The following is a 16,386-nucleotide window of genomic DNA, read 5'->3' on the forward strand; positions in this document are numbered from 1 at the left end:
TGAATGAAGATTCCAGGTAGGGTTTGAAATCACCTAAGCATATGGTGATACAGCTGGTAACAGCAGTACCTGACTTGGGTTAATTAAGTTCTTCCCCATATCTGTTCATATGGCAGTATGGTGAACTACACCGAGAACTGAAAAATAACAGAAGAAAAAAGAAGACAGTATTTTTCAGCCACACCAGCTACCAGTGTAGTTCACTGCATATCCATTCAAGCTGCCGAGGTGGTTTGATAGGGTGGCAGGTGTGAGAACTGGAAGGAGTAGAATTGCACACACTAGAGCTACTACTGAAAAGGTACATGTGGAATGAGTGACTGGAGCACATCCTCACTGATATTCAGTCAGTCTGATGCTTCTAACTTACTGAGCACTTTGGAAAATATCCCCTTGAGAACTTAAGGCATGGAATGCTACAAATTGCCTATGGGTCAAACAATAGTTTTCTTTGGGTCTTGGTTTCACTGATAATAGCTAGCAATGACATGCCAAGAGCAATGGAGTTGTAAGTGAGTGAAAGTGTTTGTTATACTTGTCTAAATGTGTCTGTGTCCTGCCTGCTGAGTCTGAGGATGTGAGGGCAGCTACCAGCAGCAGCGAGTTTGTCTGCTGGAGAATCCCTGCCTGAGAGGACTACCTTCTGTTGGCTGGAGAGGTGAGGTGTCTTCCATGGCGAGGTGTCTGGGATTCTGTTATCTTCACTAACAGGATTACAGTTGGATCTTGAAGAGAAATTTGGTGCTTTTTAAAGAATCAAGGTTAATCTATAGGTTGTCTATGGCTGTATCTCCCAGAGGCTTTCTACCACTTAACGAAAAAATTGTTCTGCTTATGTCACCTTGGAAGTAACAAATCAAAAATGCCTCGTGAAAACTTTCCACTGTGATAAGCATGATGAAGTAATACAAATCTTTAAAGTCCCTAAGCTAAGTTCTAAAGTCTTTATGCTGGTTTTATGCAAACAACTGATTTTTGTGATTCTTTTTTTCAAAAGTGAAGATTTGTTTTGAAAATAGACTTAGTACTTCAGGTTTCCACATATTTGCAGAAGATTTCTACAGTGGCACAATTAATCAAAACTCTTAGCTGAATTTTAGATACCCTCTACCAACACTACAGCAAAGCTTTCAACCTGACTCAAGTGCATTCAGCGCCTGCAGGCTTGGACCATAGGTGGAAACCCACTAGTATCTCAAATTGTCCCAGCATATCCACCGTATAGGTAGGATGCAACAAAATCAGTTGGGTAGTCTTGCTCCTCCAGTTGCCTGCCAGCAATTCTCCCTCAAGGAGTGACCAATTATTGTACAATAGATGCAACTGACTGTAGGTAAGTCCTAGAGCTTCTCAACATGAAGAACCCTGTTAGATTATCCCAGGTAAGTGCAGAAACAGCAAAAATACTGTAGGATGGGAATAATTTGCATTGGGGACTTCTACAAGAGTGTAAAACTAGGTTCTAAGGCAAGAAATAGTTGTGTCTTCATGCCAGACCAAAAATGCCCTCAGGCTCTCAGAGTCAAGTTATGCATTCTACACCACTTAATGACCTTAATGAACTAGTCACTGCCCAGAATCCACCCCCCTCACAGCACATCACTGAGAAAGCAGTTCATGGGTGCAGAGTGAAAACCAGTATGGCTCCCTCATCCTAGGTTGGGATGAGGGGAATTGGATGTGGTTCGTCATTGTCACCACTAACAGGACATAGCTTTCAATATACACAGAGCTCAATAAGACCAGGATGGCACTTTAAACAAAAAGCCTGTGTTGAGAATCAATCAGTTCCAGAGGAACAGTTTCTTAGAAGAACTGATGAGGATTTGGGGCCATATATGCAACCTGGATCTCCTGTGCTTTCAAAGGAAGAAATGCAGTCTAATGTAGCTAGATGGCCTTTCAGAGCACAAAAAAAAACGCAGGAAGGATTGGCTTCTGGACACTGAGGTGGTCCAGAAAGCTGCAGGCATTTCTGATGTTGTAAAGAAAGCTGCCAGTCCTCCAGGGCTACTGGCACAGGATGAGCTAATGCTCATAGGGATCTAATGTTTTGCTCTTCCACGTGTTTCTCCCTGCAACAGCAGAGCATCTGACATCAGATTCCAGTAGTGAAGAATCTTCTTCTTCTATGATTGAGATAGTAGCCTACATCCTTTTGGCTCATGTCTCCAACCCAGACTTGGCAGTCAATGAAAACACAGTGAGCAAGCTTGTGCACTGGCTCACTGAACAAAGAAATGCCCGTGGGGGATTTGCTTCCACACAGGTAACAAGCTGGGGAAGGTTACGGGGGAAGGAGAGATACTGTACCTGAAGTGATGTGCATGTGTCTTGCATGTGCATGTGTCTCACATGTGCATGTCACTCCAGATCCATCCTTTGCAGAGAGGCACACATGAGCCCTGTTTGGGAAGGGGAGTGCTGCGGGGAAGCCATTCTTTTCTGTGGTATAATTGGGATCACCTAAGTCTGTGACTGCCAGTCCTAAGGTTCTGAAGCCACCCTTGCCAACTAACAGAAGTCATCTTGCTACCTGTGCACTTAGTGGCACATACCCCAGTCGCATCACAGCGTGATGCAGGGCCATGAGGTGTGTGGTTCTCCATGTAGTGCCTGGATTAGTGTGATGGATCTTGTACTGCATTGCTTCATACCAAAGTGACTTTCTTTTTATCTTCAGGACACAGTTGTTAGCCTGCAGGCACTGGCTCAGTATGCAGCCCTGTTTCCTCATGAAATGAGAAATGTAAATGTGACAGTGAAAGGAAAGGAGGCTTCTCCATTAGAGTTCCACGCGCACAGAAACAACAAGTTGGTCCTGCATCAGGCATCTCTTCTTGCAGTCCCAGGGACGTACACAGTACAAGCGACTGGCAGTGGCTGTGTGTATGTACAGGTGAGCGCACAGAATGAACAGAGCTGTTAAGTTTTTCCACTGACTCTTTAAGTGAGGTTTGGTTCTAAGTAGGTACTATTGCCTTAAGTTCTGAGAACTTGAAGAAGCTTGGCTTCTTTCTCCTTATGGGCAGGATTCTAGCTAATGTGCTTTCTCACAACTTAATTTTTTCAGTAAAAATGAGACAGTGTTGTACTGAATGGGGTCTTGGATAACTGAGCCTCCAAGCTGGGGGTTATATTTGGCAGATGTATCAGACCCTATGTGCTGAACACAGCTTATCTAAACAGAAAGCACAGCTGTAGCCAGCTGTGTTAGTTGCTGGTTATTGATTTGTTAAAAGCTGGAAGCACAGATAGGCCTTTGTCTTCTACAGGGAAGCTGTGGGGCACTTCACAGACATGTTTTCTCCTCCACCAGAGTACTCTCTACTATAACACCCTACCACCAAAAACAGAAGAGGCCTTTGTCCTGGATGTGCAAACAGTACCAAGAGAGTGTGATGGTGTCAGGAAACAGCTTGACATCCACATTTCTGTCAGGTATGTGATTCCTTAAAGCTCTTCCTTCAGCAGAAAGAAGTGGAAGCCCCAGCAGTATGACCAAAACCGCCTAAATACCTCCTGTCTGTGGCAACAAACACCAGGCAGACTCTTATTCTCTACAGACTCCAAGTGTTGAAATGACAAAATGTTTGTATTCGTTCCCGGTGTGCAATGAGCCAATCCACACGCTGTGTCGAGATATTGTTTATTTCAGAATTGCGCAAGACTGGGTACCAGGTGGTTTCCCACAAAGCTGGCACCCCTAAGGATTTTTCAAGCCACTCTTTATACAATCTCTTATCAATACATTTACATGTTTGTACAATCCCCTAGCCTCCTATTAGTTACATACTTAGCAAACTGCTGGTATGACAGAATCATTCTACATATCCTCAGAGAGGAAGGGTCCCTTGTTGAGGTGGTGTCTCCCAGCCTAGGGACATGATTTTTACTATTACAATGAGGGTAGTTCATTGATAGTTCACATTAGAATACTCCTAATCTTTGTTTTTCAGCCAACTATTCACATTACATTGACTGGTGACACATTTAAGGGAATACATGAGGATGCTTCCCTCAAGAATGTCAACATAACGTTCTTGCTGATTAGCATTTCCTCAGTTAATCATCCCGTAGACATCTCCAAGGCCTGGGTAATCTCGTCCTTTCCTCAAAGTACATATTTTATCTCTTCCACACAAAACAAAAGTTAACTATACACTGGTATCACAAGAAGATCATGAAGTGAGAGCTAAGGCCTGGGGAAGCAAGGGAAACACATTGGCAGTGGCTTACATAACCACAGCAACCATTTCAGTCAGCGCAGCAGCTCCCAGAGCACTGGGAAAGCAAGAAAATGAGACCAGTCCACTCAAAATCTGTAACGTCACAGATAACTTCCATTTTTGTACAGGGCAGTGTGAATATTAAGCATCATACATTTGCTGCACAATCTGTCTCCATATTGAGCAAGAAGATGGGGCATAGGGCTTTTTCATTTCTCCTATTAGCTAGGCAAGTTTCTGTGCTTTCACATCACTGTAGAGCATACCAGAATTTGGACCGTAGTCCATCACTGGAAATGCTGTGATGCCTTCCGCATCTCATGTGCTTCTCTCCTACCTTTCTTCAGTTACACTGGGGACCGTGGGACCAGTAACATGGCCCTGGTGGAGGTGGAGATGCTGTCAGGGTTCATTGCTATGAAGAGGTCTGTGAAAGCGGTAAGACTTTTTCCTCTGTCCCCCTCTGAAGATAAGATGATCTACTTTCCAGACGTAGCTCAGCCAGAAATATCCAAACCTCTAAAGAACTGCTGGAATATGGTAGCTACTATGAGGTTATCTTAATATAAGTTAACTAGATGAACCAAGTGCAGATATAGTGAGCTATTTCACAAGGTAACTTTCTACTTATCAAACTGATTGTGCAGTTTTGTCATGTCCAGTAGTGAAGGTCACGTATGAGGGAAGAAGTTAGAAAGGAGCTGAAAAACACCTAGTTAGAACCATTTGGGATGCACTGAAATTCCTCTCGGTTGCCAGTGCTATTTTATTTGTAGGGATACTCCATAATTGTTAAATACCATTGAGTTGTTTAATGACATGCTTCAGTGTTCCAGGAAATAGCTAAAAGATCCATCATATTTTCCTATTAAATGGCTTTATCTTTTCTACAAGTACTGAAAGTAGGATCACAGCTCAAGGACATTCTTTCCAAATCTGAGAAAATCTTTTCTAAGGCTCTGTGTGCTCTCAGCAAATATCAATGCCGTTATAGTTAGGGAATGCAGGCCTTCCCTTATCTAGGCTAAGTGCCATAATTAGTGGTACTCTGACAAGTACCAAAGTATGTGTGAAATAACAGGCAAGTCCAATGAGCTGATGCTAACCAAGCTCATCTCTTGTCTTCCAACATAGCTGGAGAAGGTACTCTTTGTGAAAAAGACAGAGATAAAAACAGACAAAGTCACAATCTACTTGGAAGAGGTAAGAGGAAGACCACAGCGATCTGCTCATTCAAGTAGGATTCAAGTAGTGATACTGCAACAGCAGAACTTTGTGTTGGGTCTCTCATAGTAGCAACAGCAGTGTTTTGTGTTGGGACTTTTAGAGATCAGAAATACAAATCTCTAGGCTGGTCAAGCAAGTCAAAATTTTGGCAAAAGAGGAAGAGGGGGGGAGAACATGTAAAGGTGAAGAAAGAAATCTGATGCAGAGGGGATAAAGTCAGGATGCAGATGACTTTGAGATGGTCAGTACATTTCTGCTCCTTTCTGTTCTTCCCTCTAGCTGGATAAGACTTCTCTGAAGCTTAACATCTCAGTGGAACAAGATATTGAAGTACAGAACCTGAAACCAGCAACAGTGCATGTCTATGACTACTATAAGCCAGGTGAGATTTCAGTGGCATAGGCTAAGGGTCACTATCTTACCCTCCACTCATGTCCTTCATAACCCTTACTCGGTGCACTTATTCCTGCAGCTCCAAGCTTGGGTTTCCTCTGTACAGAACTTCTACATTCAAGTTGCAGAATCATTCGCTTTTCTGTCCCTGTACATTTCTTGGGATGAGACTGCTGGACACTGTTGTTATCTTTTGGTGTACATGTATTCAAAGTTACTGTGTTTTTTGACTTGGTCTAACTTCAGGCTAGGTCTCTGCAGAAAGAAAGCTTCTTTGTCAATTTACCAGGTCTTCTCCTGCTTCTTAGCTTTCTTGAAAATATTTAGGCATTTGTTTAAAATCAGTATTATATACTGCCACCCTGATCCATCATAAGGCAGAATTTATTTCTATGCTTTTCAGATACAGTGTAATGATCCTACTACCCACTGGGTGCTGTCATGTCTGAGAAGATATTAGGAAAATAATTTCTTATCCTTTAAAGCTCTAAATGAACTATTAGCACACAAAAATCTTGGAGTTATTGTGAGCCTCTCTCTGATTATTCCATGACCAGTATGAGGCAAAACAGCAGACATAACAATAAGAATTATTAAAAAAGAATTTGAGAGCAAAATGCAGAAGGTACCACTGGAGATTTAGAAAGCTGCACTGTAGGTCTACATGTTATATACTGAATTCCATTTTTGCTCCCCATTCCACACTATGTCAAGAGGAGGAGAATTCTTAATCCAGCCTTTACAGAGCTAAATACCGTCACCTGATATGGTCTCTCTTTGCTATGCCATCCTCTACCAGAATTTTTGTGCTTTATACAAACACTTTAAAAATTCTTATATGACAAGAAAATACTATTCATCAGTAAAAAATGAGGCTTCCAGGAAAACCTACTGAAAGGTTCTCTGTTTAAAAAAACATCCGTCTATTAGAAGGCATCACACTGTGTAATAGTACCTTTTATAGCTGGAGTGGACACATGTCAAGGAAAATTCTAGACATTTTTCTCTTCCTATATTCACAGCCTCAAAAATGAAGGTAGTGGGATGGCTGTGTTAAAGAAAAAGAAGCTTGGCATTATCTTACCATGTAGTTCTGCAGCTCACCATACATTCTTTTTTTTGTTCCTACAGATGACTGCACAGCAAGAGAATACAATTCACCTTGCAGTTCAGGTTAGTGTTAATAGGCTTTCAAGACAGGAACAGCTGAAATAGTTGGAACAGAAATCTGGCTGTAAGCAAGCAAAGCAGCCCACCTCTGCTCTGTATTTAGTTCCATCAACTGCTGGATGGACTGCACGTTGAATTGAAATCTACTGTATTAGTTATGGGCACTGTTTCTAGTCCAGGTATGATCTCAGTGTAGACCAGGATTTGAACATACCATAGAGAGTTTAAAGGATCCATTTTTATTCCATTTCCATATATCCCTCAAGTGTACAGTCCTCACAGTATCCCAAATCTGAATGCAACTGGAAATGCCTATGTCATTGACAAAAAGATGTTGCAATTCATTCCCAATGACCTCTTGGCCCTTTGACTTGTTCCTAAAAATTTGTTATGCACTGTGCCTTTTCTTGTTTTCTTTCTGCAGATGTCTAGATGGATTCCTACAAGAACTCCATGGCTCTGGAACTAGCAATCTGAGTTTCCCATTTCCATAAGGAAAACTTCATTGCTCTGGCTCTACTCTGTGTACTCTGCTGTACACACTTGCGTTCTGTTGGATGCACCCTATTTCTTTTGATGCCCTTAGTTTCTATCTGAAACATGACTTGACATGCAGTAGTTTGGGTTCAAGTGAAATAAAGTATATGGAACTTGAAAAGAATGCAGTGACTTGATAGTTGTTGAAATCTGCACAGAGTTCAATGTCTGAAAAAAAGAGAGAAACATTTCTTAGGTCATGATTACATATTTTTCTTTTGGTTGTCATATTAGCTTAAGCATTCCTCTCCTTCCTGAGTCCCATCTCTGGGATACCTTCTCAAGTGAGTTAACACAACAGTGTGTTTGCAATCAAACTCCAAGCAAAAAAAATAATTTTTAACCATGATCTGGGGTTGCTACTTGGCCCTCTGAACCATCTTTCTGTCACAGCTGAAGAGTAAGAACAGGCAAGGGGAAGCCAAAGGACAACTACTTTACCAGTTCTCCAGACAATGTCCTATGAAGGGAGGCCATTAGGCCACAATAATACTCTCCAAATTCTCTATGTGTTGTGTAGACACTTGTTTGTCTCTAGTTCTTATGTCAAGCTGGAGTATTTTAGGAATTCCATAAGGGCATGACCCTGCAGATCTCACCTTCAGATCCGAATTCCATTCCAAGGGCTCCAGGATTTTTTTTTCAATGCCAACTACTTTGAAAACCGGTCTGATATGCCATACAAAAGAAGAGCTAAATATGTATGTGTTCATGGAGCTCTTTTTATGGCCTGTGCCTCCTCTTTTTTCAGAAGCAAACATTAGTAATGTCCTTTTTGAGATTCAGTTTCCTGCCATAAAAAGATACAGCAATATGGGGCAGTGATGGACTCTGCTTGCATGCAGGACTTGTAAAGCTAAAGCTGTTGTAGATGTTTCATACAAACAGAAGATATTAATAGACATTACAATGCACTGTACTGTCCATGATTGCCCACAGAATATGTCTGTTTCACCTTCTAGTACATGGAAATGCAGTACTGATGTCCTTACAGCTTCCCCTACACACCTGTGTTGCAAAAGGGGATCAAGCAGCTAGCTAAAACAACCTCAGAAAGCTAGCAGACTATATGCATATACTATGGATATAGGGTAGACTAATACTTGTGTAAAAAAGACTGTTGCATGTCACCAGCTTGTAGTACCAGGACAATGGTAGTACTGCAGGATGGGATCAAGATCACAATTAAGACCCCGTGGCAAATACTGGTGAATGAGCAGAACTGTATCTGTCCCCAGATTCCTGAATGGGTCCTGAATAAGGAAGGTGAAGAGGGATGAGCACAGAACAATTCCATGCATAGTGTAGTTGGTGTCCTTTTCATTGTCATATCTCCCCCTGAATTGTAGTGGTTCCCTTTTTTTGCTTGCCTTTTTGCATACCCATGCATTGAACGATATATTTAGCGTTAACTACACCTTCTTTACTATCATCTCTTGTATTGTGCACCACTACTCAATGTTGATCTTTTTCTATAAACAATCTGAAATGACTGTCTCTCTAGGAGTGATTTATGGATCTGTTTTCCTTTTCCCTCTCTCTCTTTCTCTGTCTTTTTTTTTTTTTTTAAAATGCAGGGCCAGTCACATAAAAGTGTATGGCCCTTCCTGTTTTCTTTGAAGATTGTCATCTCCCCATGTTGGAACTCTAATTTACATGACTATGCCTCCCACTTCCCATAGAATTGGTTTCAGTTTTCACATTTCAGGGAAATATAAACTGAAGCAAGTCATGAGACCAGAGTTGTTTGGGGAAGTTCACTCTTTCTGTGAACTACCGTGCTGGGTCTGGCTGGATCTGGCTTCTTTCCATAATATTTTCTTCTCCCCCTCTTCTTCTGAGGAAGGGGAGTGAGAGAGCAGTTATGGTGGAGTTTAGCTGCCCTGAGAAGTAAAATCACCACAACATCACTGCTTGGACAGTAAATCTATTTTTTCTCCGCCCACTCAGAATATCTGCCCATAAAGCAGGCAGAGCCAGTCCTTCCTCCCCTACTTGTTATTGTTCTGAATTTTATTGTCTGGTAGGGACAAGAAAAACAAATGAAAATATAAATTCCACAAACATTTGGTGCGAGGCAGAAAACTTGAGAAAGTAATTCTGTTGGCAACTGATACGAAAAGAAGACAGGGCTGAGTTCAATGGATCAAAAAAATGAACGAACTGGATGGGGCCTCTGAGCAGCATTCCTCTAACACTGATCCTTCCCAAGACATCCTGGGAGTCAAATGGTGCTCCTTTGCCACTGGATGGGAAAAGACAAGGGAGCAAAGTGGGCACCACAGGCTCTCAGTTGCCTTCCTGGCAGGTTTCCTACTTTGGATATTTGGGCTGCACAGAAGAAGATTAGGTAGGAAGGTGCTTTTACCTGGTTGAACTTCAGATAGGAAGTTTATAAATAAAAATAGAAGATTGTAACACAATGCACTTGGTGTGCACATGTGCCAGGATCTCCTGCCCCTGAACAGACACATGTCAAGGGTCTATTTTTCAGCTTCTGCCATGTGACAACCATGAAATTAGATCTGAGTAGAAACAAGCCTACCAAGATTCCTCTCCTAATAAAAAGTCTTGCCACCTTGCATTTGGGTGGAGTAGGTAAGTAAGGAAATGAAGTGCATGAAACATGAGTACAAAAAGATGTTTCCGGGCTGTGGTTTCATATCAGATTGGTGTTGTTCAGCTGCACATGAGGGGCTGAGGAAGTTGGCAAAACAGAGGGTTTGAAAAGAGCTGCTGTGCAGCAAGCTTCCTTAAGATAGGAGTGTACAGTAGCTGTCAGTGAAGTCTTTGCCTCTCAGAGCAAACATTAGGGACTGTGGTAAGTGGCTAGTCTGTGCAGTTGTTGAGTGACCTGAAGCTTGCTTAGTTCTGCTGAGTGTAGAATAGGTGCTCCCTATTCTAGGTGATATCCATTAGAAACACCTTCCAGTGCCAGAAAGGAACTTTCGGTATGTGTAAATGAAGGTGGGGTATGAATAACTGGCAGATGGCCAGGAGACTTCCTCCCATCACCTCACCACAGCAGCTTTCACAATTTGGTTGCCCAGATGGCCTGGAGGCAGTTGAGAAACTTCCTATACTTCCTATAAAGTTTTGCTGCTTCAGACTGAAAAAAAAAATAAAAATAAAAAAGGCCTGAACACAATACAGCTAACAGGAAATCTGGTAAGTAGCATCTCAGCTACCAAGGGATTTTTCTGCAAAGAAAAGCTCTTAAAAGGAGTGAGAAGTAGGCCCCTTAAAAAGGAGAACTGTAAGCATGTGAGATGGCCCTGAATGGATTCTGACCTTGTTAGGAAACTCTTATCAAAAATAAATAGCATACTTAAAATCTATACATGAAGAAGATAGTTGGCATGCTGAAGAGATAGGGATGTGTTGAAGCATTCATAAAGGTTTGGTGAGCGTGGCTTACTTGGACTTTTGTGGTTATCTGCCGGTATTGTGCAAATAGGGTTGAAAGACTGTACTGCTTCTGGTGGGTCAGAAGAAATCACTAGGCTTTCACAGAACGTTTTCACAGAGTTTATTTTCTCTGAAATACGCCCTAATAAAGAGGAGTTAGGACACAGGACATGTGGATGTTATGGTCTTCTGTATCCTGATACTTTGAACACCTATTTATGCTTAGAAAACACTTTGTCTCTAATCTTGATAGAATATTCAGTAGGTATCTGGATACCTACTAGAAGTTGAGCTTCTTGCACAGCTGTAAAACCGAAAACACTGAGCTCTGTCAGAAAACAACCCTCCATTCTCCATAAAGGAGAATATTCAATGTCTCTTTAGCGCTTGAGACTTCCTGGTCACTACCATCTCCCTCTTGCTCACTCCCTTGGCAAACTCTTCTTGGAAGCACATGCCTTATTCCCTGGATACATGCATGTTAGTATACACTCAACTAACATGCGCCAGTTTGGAGATAGAGCAATGTGCTTTGAATCTGCCTTTCTTATTCTGATTTTAGCCCCCACAACAGCAAAGAAATACAAAGCTGCAGAGCTGTAGTTTGGAGTGGTAAGGCTTGTTATTAGGAAATGTTGTACAGTATATAGATTCTAAAGTTTATTCCAAGATTTTCTCCTTCCTTTTGAGGTGCGCAATGGCCTAGATTTGTCTCGTGTAACTGCAGGGCAATGACAAGCTTTTTAAGTAGCTGCCACTGAGACTATGTGAGACTACATGGGTCCATCTCATGATTTGTACTGTCTCTGTGCAAGGTAAGCATACTTTTAGACTTGCATACAATGACTTGCTATTTTTTAAATCTTACTCCATTAGTTACTTTTCTACTAAACTCAAATAATGGCGTCAAGGTGTATCAACCCACAGGTAAGGCCAAAACATCCATCAAGATGTCAACCCACAGGTAAAACCAACATATCCAATAGATTAATATTTTTTAAGCTTTCATCAGTAGATAAAAAGTTTTAAGTATGCCTGGAATTCCTTTGTTAACCTGGTTTGATTTACTTTAAGGGTAAAGGCCCTGGAATGTGGCTTACCTTTGACATTCAGAAGCTCCTTTCCTGAGAAAAGTCACAACCTGTGACTTCATGTGTTGTACAGTTTCACAGATGATGTCTCATAGTGGGCCTATTCCCACTCTAACTAGAGGGTCATGCAATTTAAGTGGGATGATATGTTGATAAACAATGAAATTCATACAGTCTTGATGGCCAAGCCCAGTAACATCTGGAAGTATACTGGTATGTATCAGCCTTTGCTTGTTGATCTGCTTTTCCTTTCATATGTAATTCACAATTTAAAGGCAGAGGAGAGGTGAAGCCTGCCTTCAGGGTATGGCAGGTAACTGCCCCTTGGTGTTGGCTCCTTAGACATAGACAAAGCATTCCGATCTTCCCTTTATGTTTTCCAACATCCCAATCACTGCAGGGAGCAGAAAGGTGATTTGGCATGCATTGGCCTGTTTTGTTGTTGATGTTTTTGTCTTGAGGGATGGGAAACAAAGATGAGGGTATTTGTGGTTGTGGCCTCTGTACTATCTCAGCTCACAAACATGGAGAACCTTTGTCATGGTAGGAAGTGCAGATTCACACTAGGATTGGTTAAACAGGAAATAAAAGATAGGGTATATAGGGTAAGGAAGGTAGAGATGATACTATATAAAGACTTATTAAAAATGCAAAGCTGGAGAGGTAAGAGGACAGAAGCTAGAACAGCCCACTGAGTCTCTGCTCAGAGAGAGGACAAAATGGCAGTTACACCCTGACATGGGTATGATCATCTGACCACCTTCGTTCTGGAGATGGTGTTGGGCCAGACTTGCCAGGGCTAGCAGGAAGTTGATGAAGAGTTCCAGTGACATTATGAGGGTGTGGATGGGCTGGTCTATGTGCAGGAAGGCATGGATACCAACGGAGATCTGGGCAGCTTGCAAGAGGTACGAGGTGGGAATATATTTGTCTTTGAGGCTTATCAGACAAGACTGCCAGCTGGAAGAAATAGGGATGGAAAGGTTGTGAGTTTGGCTAAGTGGAGAAAAGAAGCAGTGCTATCTCACCTAGCTGGGCCTCTCATACAAGCTGCAGGAAGCCTGTTTGTAATGAGTAGACAAAATAACTACCTCTTCCTTCTCAGAAACCTACTTGCATTTTTCCAAAAGTGAATGTTGTGGAAACTGACATCCAGGCCACATCTTGCAGGAAGGCAGTTTTATCTGGAGCTCTCAAACTCTCTTCCTGACTCACACCAACAGCCCTATATAGGAAGAAGGATCAATGAGTCCTTTATCATCTTAGGAACTCATCCTAAAAGAGTTGAGGTAGGTGAAAAGTGCTTGCAGTAAACTGACTGTCCAGACACTCTGTGACTCCTGCATGTAAGCCATGTTTTATAAGAAGACATTATTAGGTACAGTTGTGTACACTTTGATTCTCATATCCAGTAATGATGGTCAGCAAGTTTTCATAATAGTTACGGCACTGGAATGCCTAGTAAACCTAGCTTTCCTCTCATTTCCTGTATGATGTGGAAGTACTGCCATATGGCTAGAGGACTCACCAATCTACTCAAATATCCTCTTGAGAGTAGTCTTGGAGACACTGCAAGCTCCCACAAATTGGAACCAGAGCCAAACTAGGTAGGTGGAATAATGCTGTTATTTTAGCCACTACAGCAGAGTGTGGAGTACAACAGTTCTTTGAGGAGGTGGATAAATCACTATCTGAAGTTGATTGCAGACTGCAGTGAATACTTGCAGACTGAAGTGAGTAAATGAGTATGGATATGGGAAAGAAGGCAAATACGGATACACAGGCTAGATGCCCATTTGTATGTTTGTACTGTATGATTCTGTACAGTACAGTATGCAGACTCATCCTTATGCTAAGCAGTGCTGTTTACTTACCTTTATACAAAGTTCCTTTGCAACCACCGTCTTCCTAATAGCTTTAAAAAACCGTGAACCAGGAGGTGCACTTCTCCTGTAGGGCCACTAAGTGTCACCATCACCCCATAGCTTGCTCTGCAAGATGATGTTTCTCCAGCAAAATTCTTTTGCTGAAATAGGTTGGGATGTCGTAGCTTGCTGAGAAGCTCGGGGTGGGGAAGGTCGCCACCTAAAATGTGAGAAGGCGATGCCACCGATGAAATGAATCCTGGATTATATTTAGGCATAGTGCTAGACAGGTTTCCAGCCAGTTCTTACCAGCCAGTTTCATGAAGTGTAGCGTGAGCCTCAGTGAGAAAAATTGAAAGATGGAACAAGTGCTTTATGAGGATACTAGAAGGGCTGAGATTCTATCATGTGATGAGCACAATTTGGTGAGCAGATGGGGGAATCGAGATTTACAAAAATAATGAAGGCAGCGGATAAAATTAAGAAAAAAATGTTCTTCAGCAAAGAAACTGCTTTCTTCAGTTCTGTCCATGATAGAACTGGGGGCATATGCTAAAACTGGTAGGTGCTCAGTTTAAAACAAAGTACTTTACACTATAAGAACATGCAGCTATGGGAGTTGTAGGAGCAGACAATATTGACAGTTTCATAATGCATGTAGACAAACTAATGGAAAACCAATCTATAAAGACACCAAAGGGAACAGGTAGTGATATATTCTCTAAAATCCCTACTATCATGCTTAGTTGTGGGAATAGAACAAGGAGAATGGACTGTAGATATTGGCCAGGTGCACCTGCCATCCCTAAAAAGTATTAAGTGTAGCTGAATCTGGTGGATTGAAAGACCCAGAGGCTTCATTTCTTCCTGGACCAATGAATGGGAGCATCATACATGTTTGAATTCCCCCCAGTAGCAGAGTGGTGTGCAAATTCACAACAGGCATGCACACAAAGTTTAATACAGAAAGGAGATAGTACTTTAAAGACACTCACATAAACATAGCATGAATAGCCTGATCTTGTTTCTAAGGATCGGTGGTCAGAAAAGCTTTGCTTTGTAGCCCTCTCTTGGGTTTTTGGCTCTCAAACCATTCACCCTACTTGCGGGCTAAAAGACTTGTAAGTTTATTAGTGTGTCACATACACACACACAACAGAGCATAATCACACAGGAAATAACTGAAATAGTTTATTAAGAATATAGTACAGGCTGGTGATCAGGTGCAAAACTTGTTCAGACCAGCACACTGACCAGAAGCTTCTTACATAATTAGCAGCTTAGTTTACTCTTCTCTTCATTTTGTCATGTCTGTTCATCTCTGATCCATCCCGTTCCCCCCATTTCCCTGCCTGTGATTATTGCCCCAAACATACCACTATAGTCCTGCAAACCATCAAATTCTCTTGTTCAGTTGCAAAATCCCTCTCCTCAAAGCATCCCATGGTAAGTCCTAATGCCTCTTTATTGCAGGAGTTCCCCTTTGTTTGCACAGATTCCAGAAAGAGTTTCTTCCTTTGAATCACCTTTAGTGGGTTTTGCAACAGGGACAAATGGCTCAGCCCTTGAGGCTTTTAGGAGTGGTTGATTCACAGGGATTAAGTTGGCTGAGTTCTCCGCCTTGTCATTGTTCCTTTGATCACTATCTGACCTTTATTTAAAAAATAAATAAAATAAATCAGTCAGATACTTTTCCATCTGAAAGAAAAAAGAACCTCAAGCATTTGGAGCAAGAAGCCTAAGCACCTTCCTGTATGGTGTGTTTTTCAGTTTTTCAGACAGCAGCAAATGTCATTTTGATTCTAAATCAATGGGATTGATTTTGATACTAAATCACTGGATCTCCAGTGAAATGATAGTCCAGCACTTGGACTACTGAATCAGATGCAGCATTCCTGCAACACGAGGCTCAAACTCATCATTTATGGGATTTATTATGGTCCTTGTACATGCAGGTGAAGCGTGGTTCCTTTCTGCTTTTCTTTTGTTTCTTCCCCCTCTACCTTGGTGCACAGCCAGTCATCCTTAGAGGAGACTCAGCAGCTCTGGTCAAGATGAGCCACTAGCCTGACACGACAGGGAATTTCTCATGTTAGAAACAACCACTCTTAAAATGCTATTGCTACAAATGAGTAACAGTCTACCCTAATCGACCACCTCCCTAAGACAGGTAATCGAGAGAAGAACTGGTGTTCTTCATCAGTAATGAAGTGAAGCAAGGCTATAAAGTGCCTGTGCAGTGTAGCTTCTCTCTTCATGACTAAGCGTGGTCGTTAAACTCTGGCACTTGTTTTCTTTACACTCTCTTCACATGGGTTTCCACTGTGTACACAGCAAAGTGGTGGAGTCACCGTCCCGGGGCGTGTTTAAGGAGAGGCTGGACGTGGTGCTTAGGGACATGGTTCAGTGGGTGACATTGGTGGTCGGGGGACGGTTGGAGGCCTTCTCCAGCTTTAATGATAGTGT

General features: G+C 42.0%; 1 protein-coding gene across 1 annotated transcript in view; it reads left to right on the forward strand.

The window, feature by feature from the left end:
- The window catches only part of LOC121078608 (alpha-2-macroglobulin-like protein 1), a 28,944-nt gene extending 21,267 nt beyond the window's left edge, over positions 1-7,677 (forward strand). The window contains 8 exon segments of the mRNA XM_040574970.1: positions 2,085-2,269; positions 2,684-2,899; positions 3,320-3,441; positions 4,577-4,667; positions 5,364-5,432; positions 5,736-5,838; positions 6,981-7,022; positions 7,444-7,677. Of these exon segments, the coding sequence (XP_040430904.1) occupies positions 2,085-2,269; positions 2,684-2,899; positions 3,320-3,441; positions 4,577-4,667; positions 5,364-5,432; positions 5,736-5,838; positions 6,981-7,022; positions 7,444-7,451 (836 nt within the window). The 3' untranslated portion in view covers positions 7,452-7,677.
- The last annotated feature ends 8,709 nt before the right edge of the window (positions 7,678-16,386 follow it).

Source organism: Cygnus olor, chromosome 1 (assembly GCF_009769625.2).
Source record: "Cygnus olor isolate bCygOlo1 chromosome 1, bCygOlo1.pri.v2, whole genome shotgun sequence".
Lineage (NCBI taxonomy): Eukaryota > Metazoa > Chordata > Aves > Anseriformes > Anatidae > Cygnus > Cygnus olor.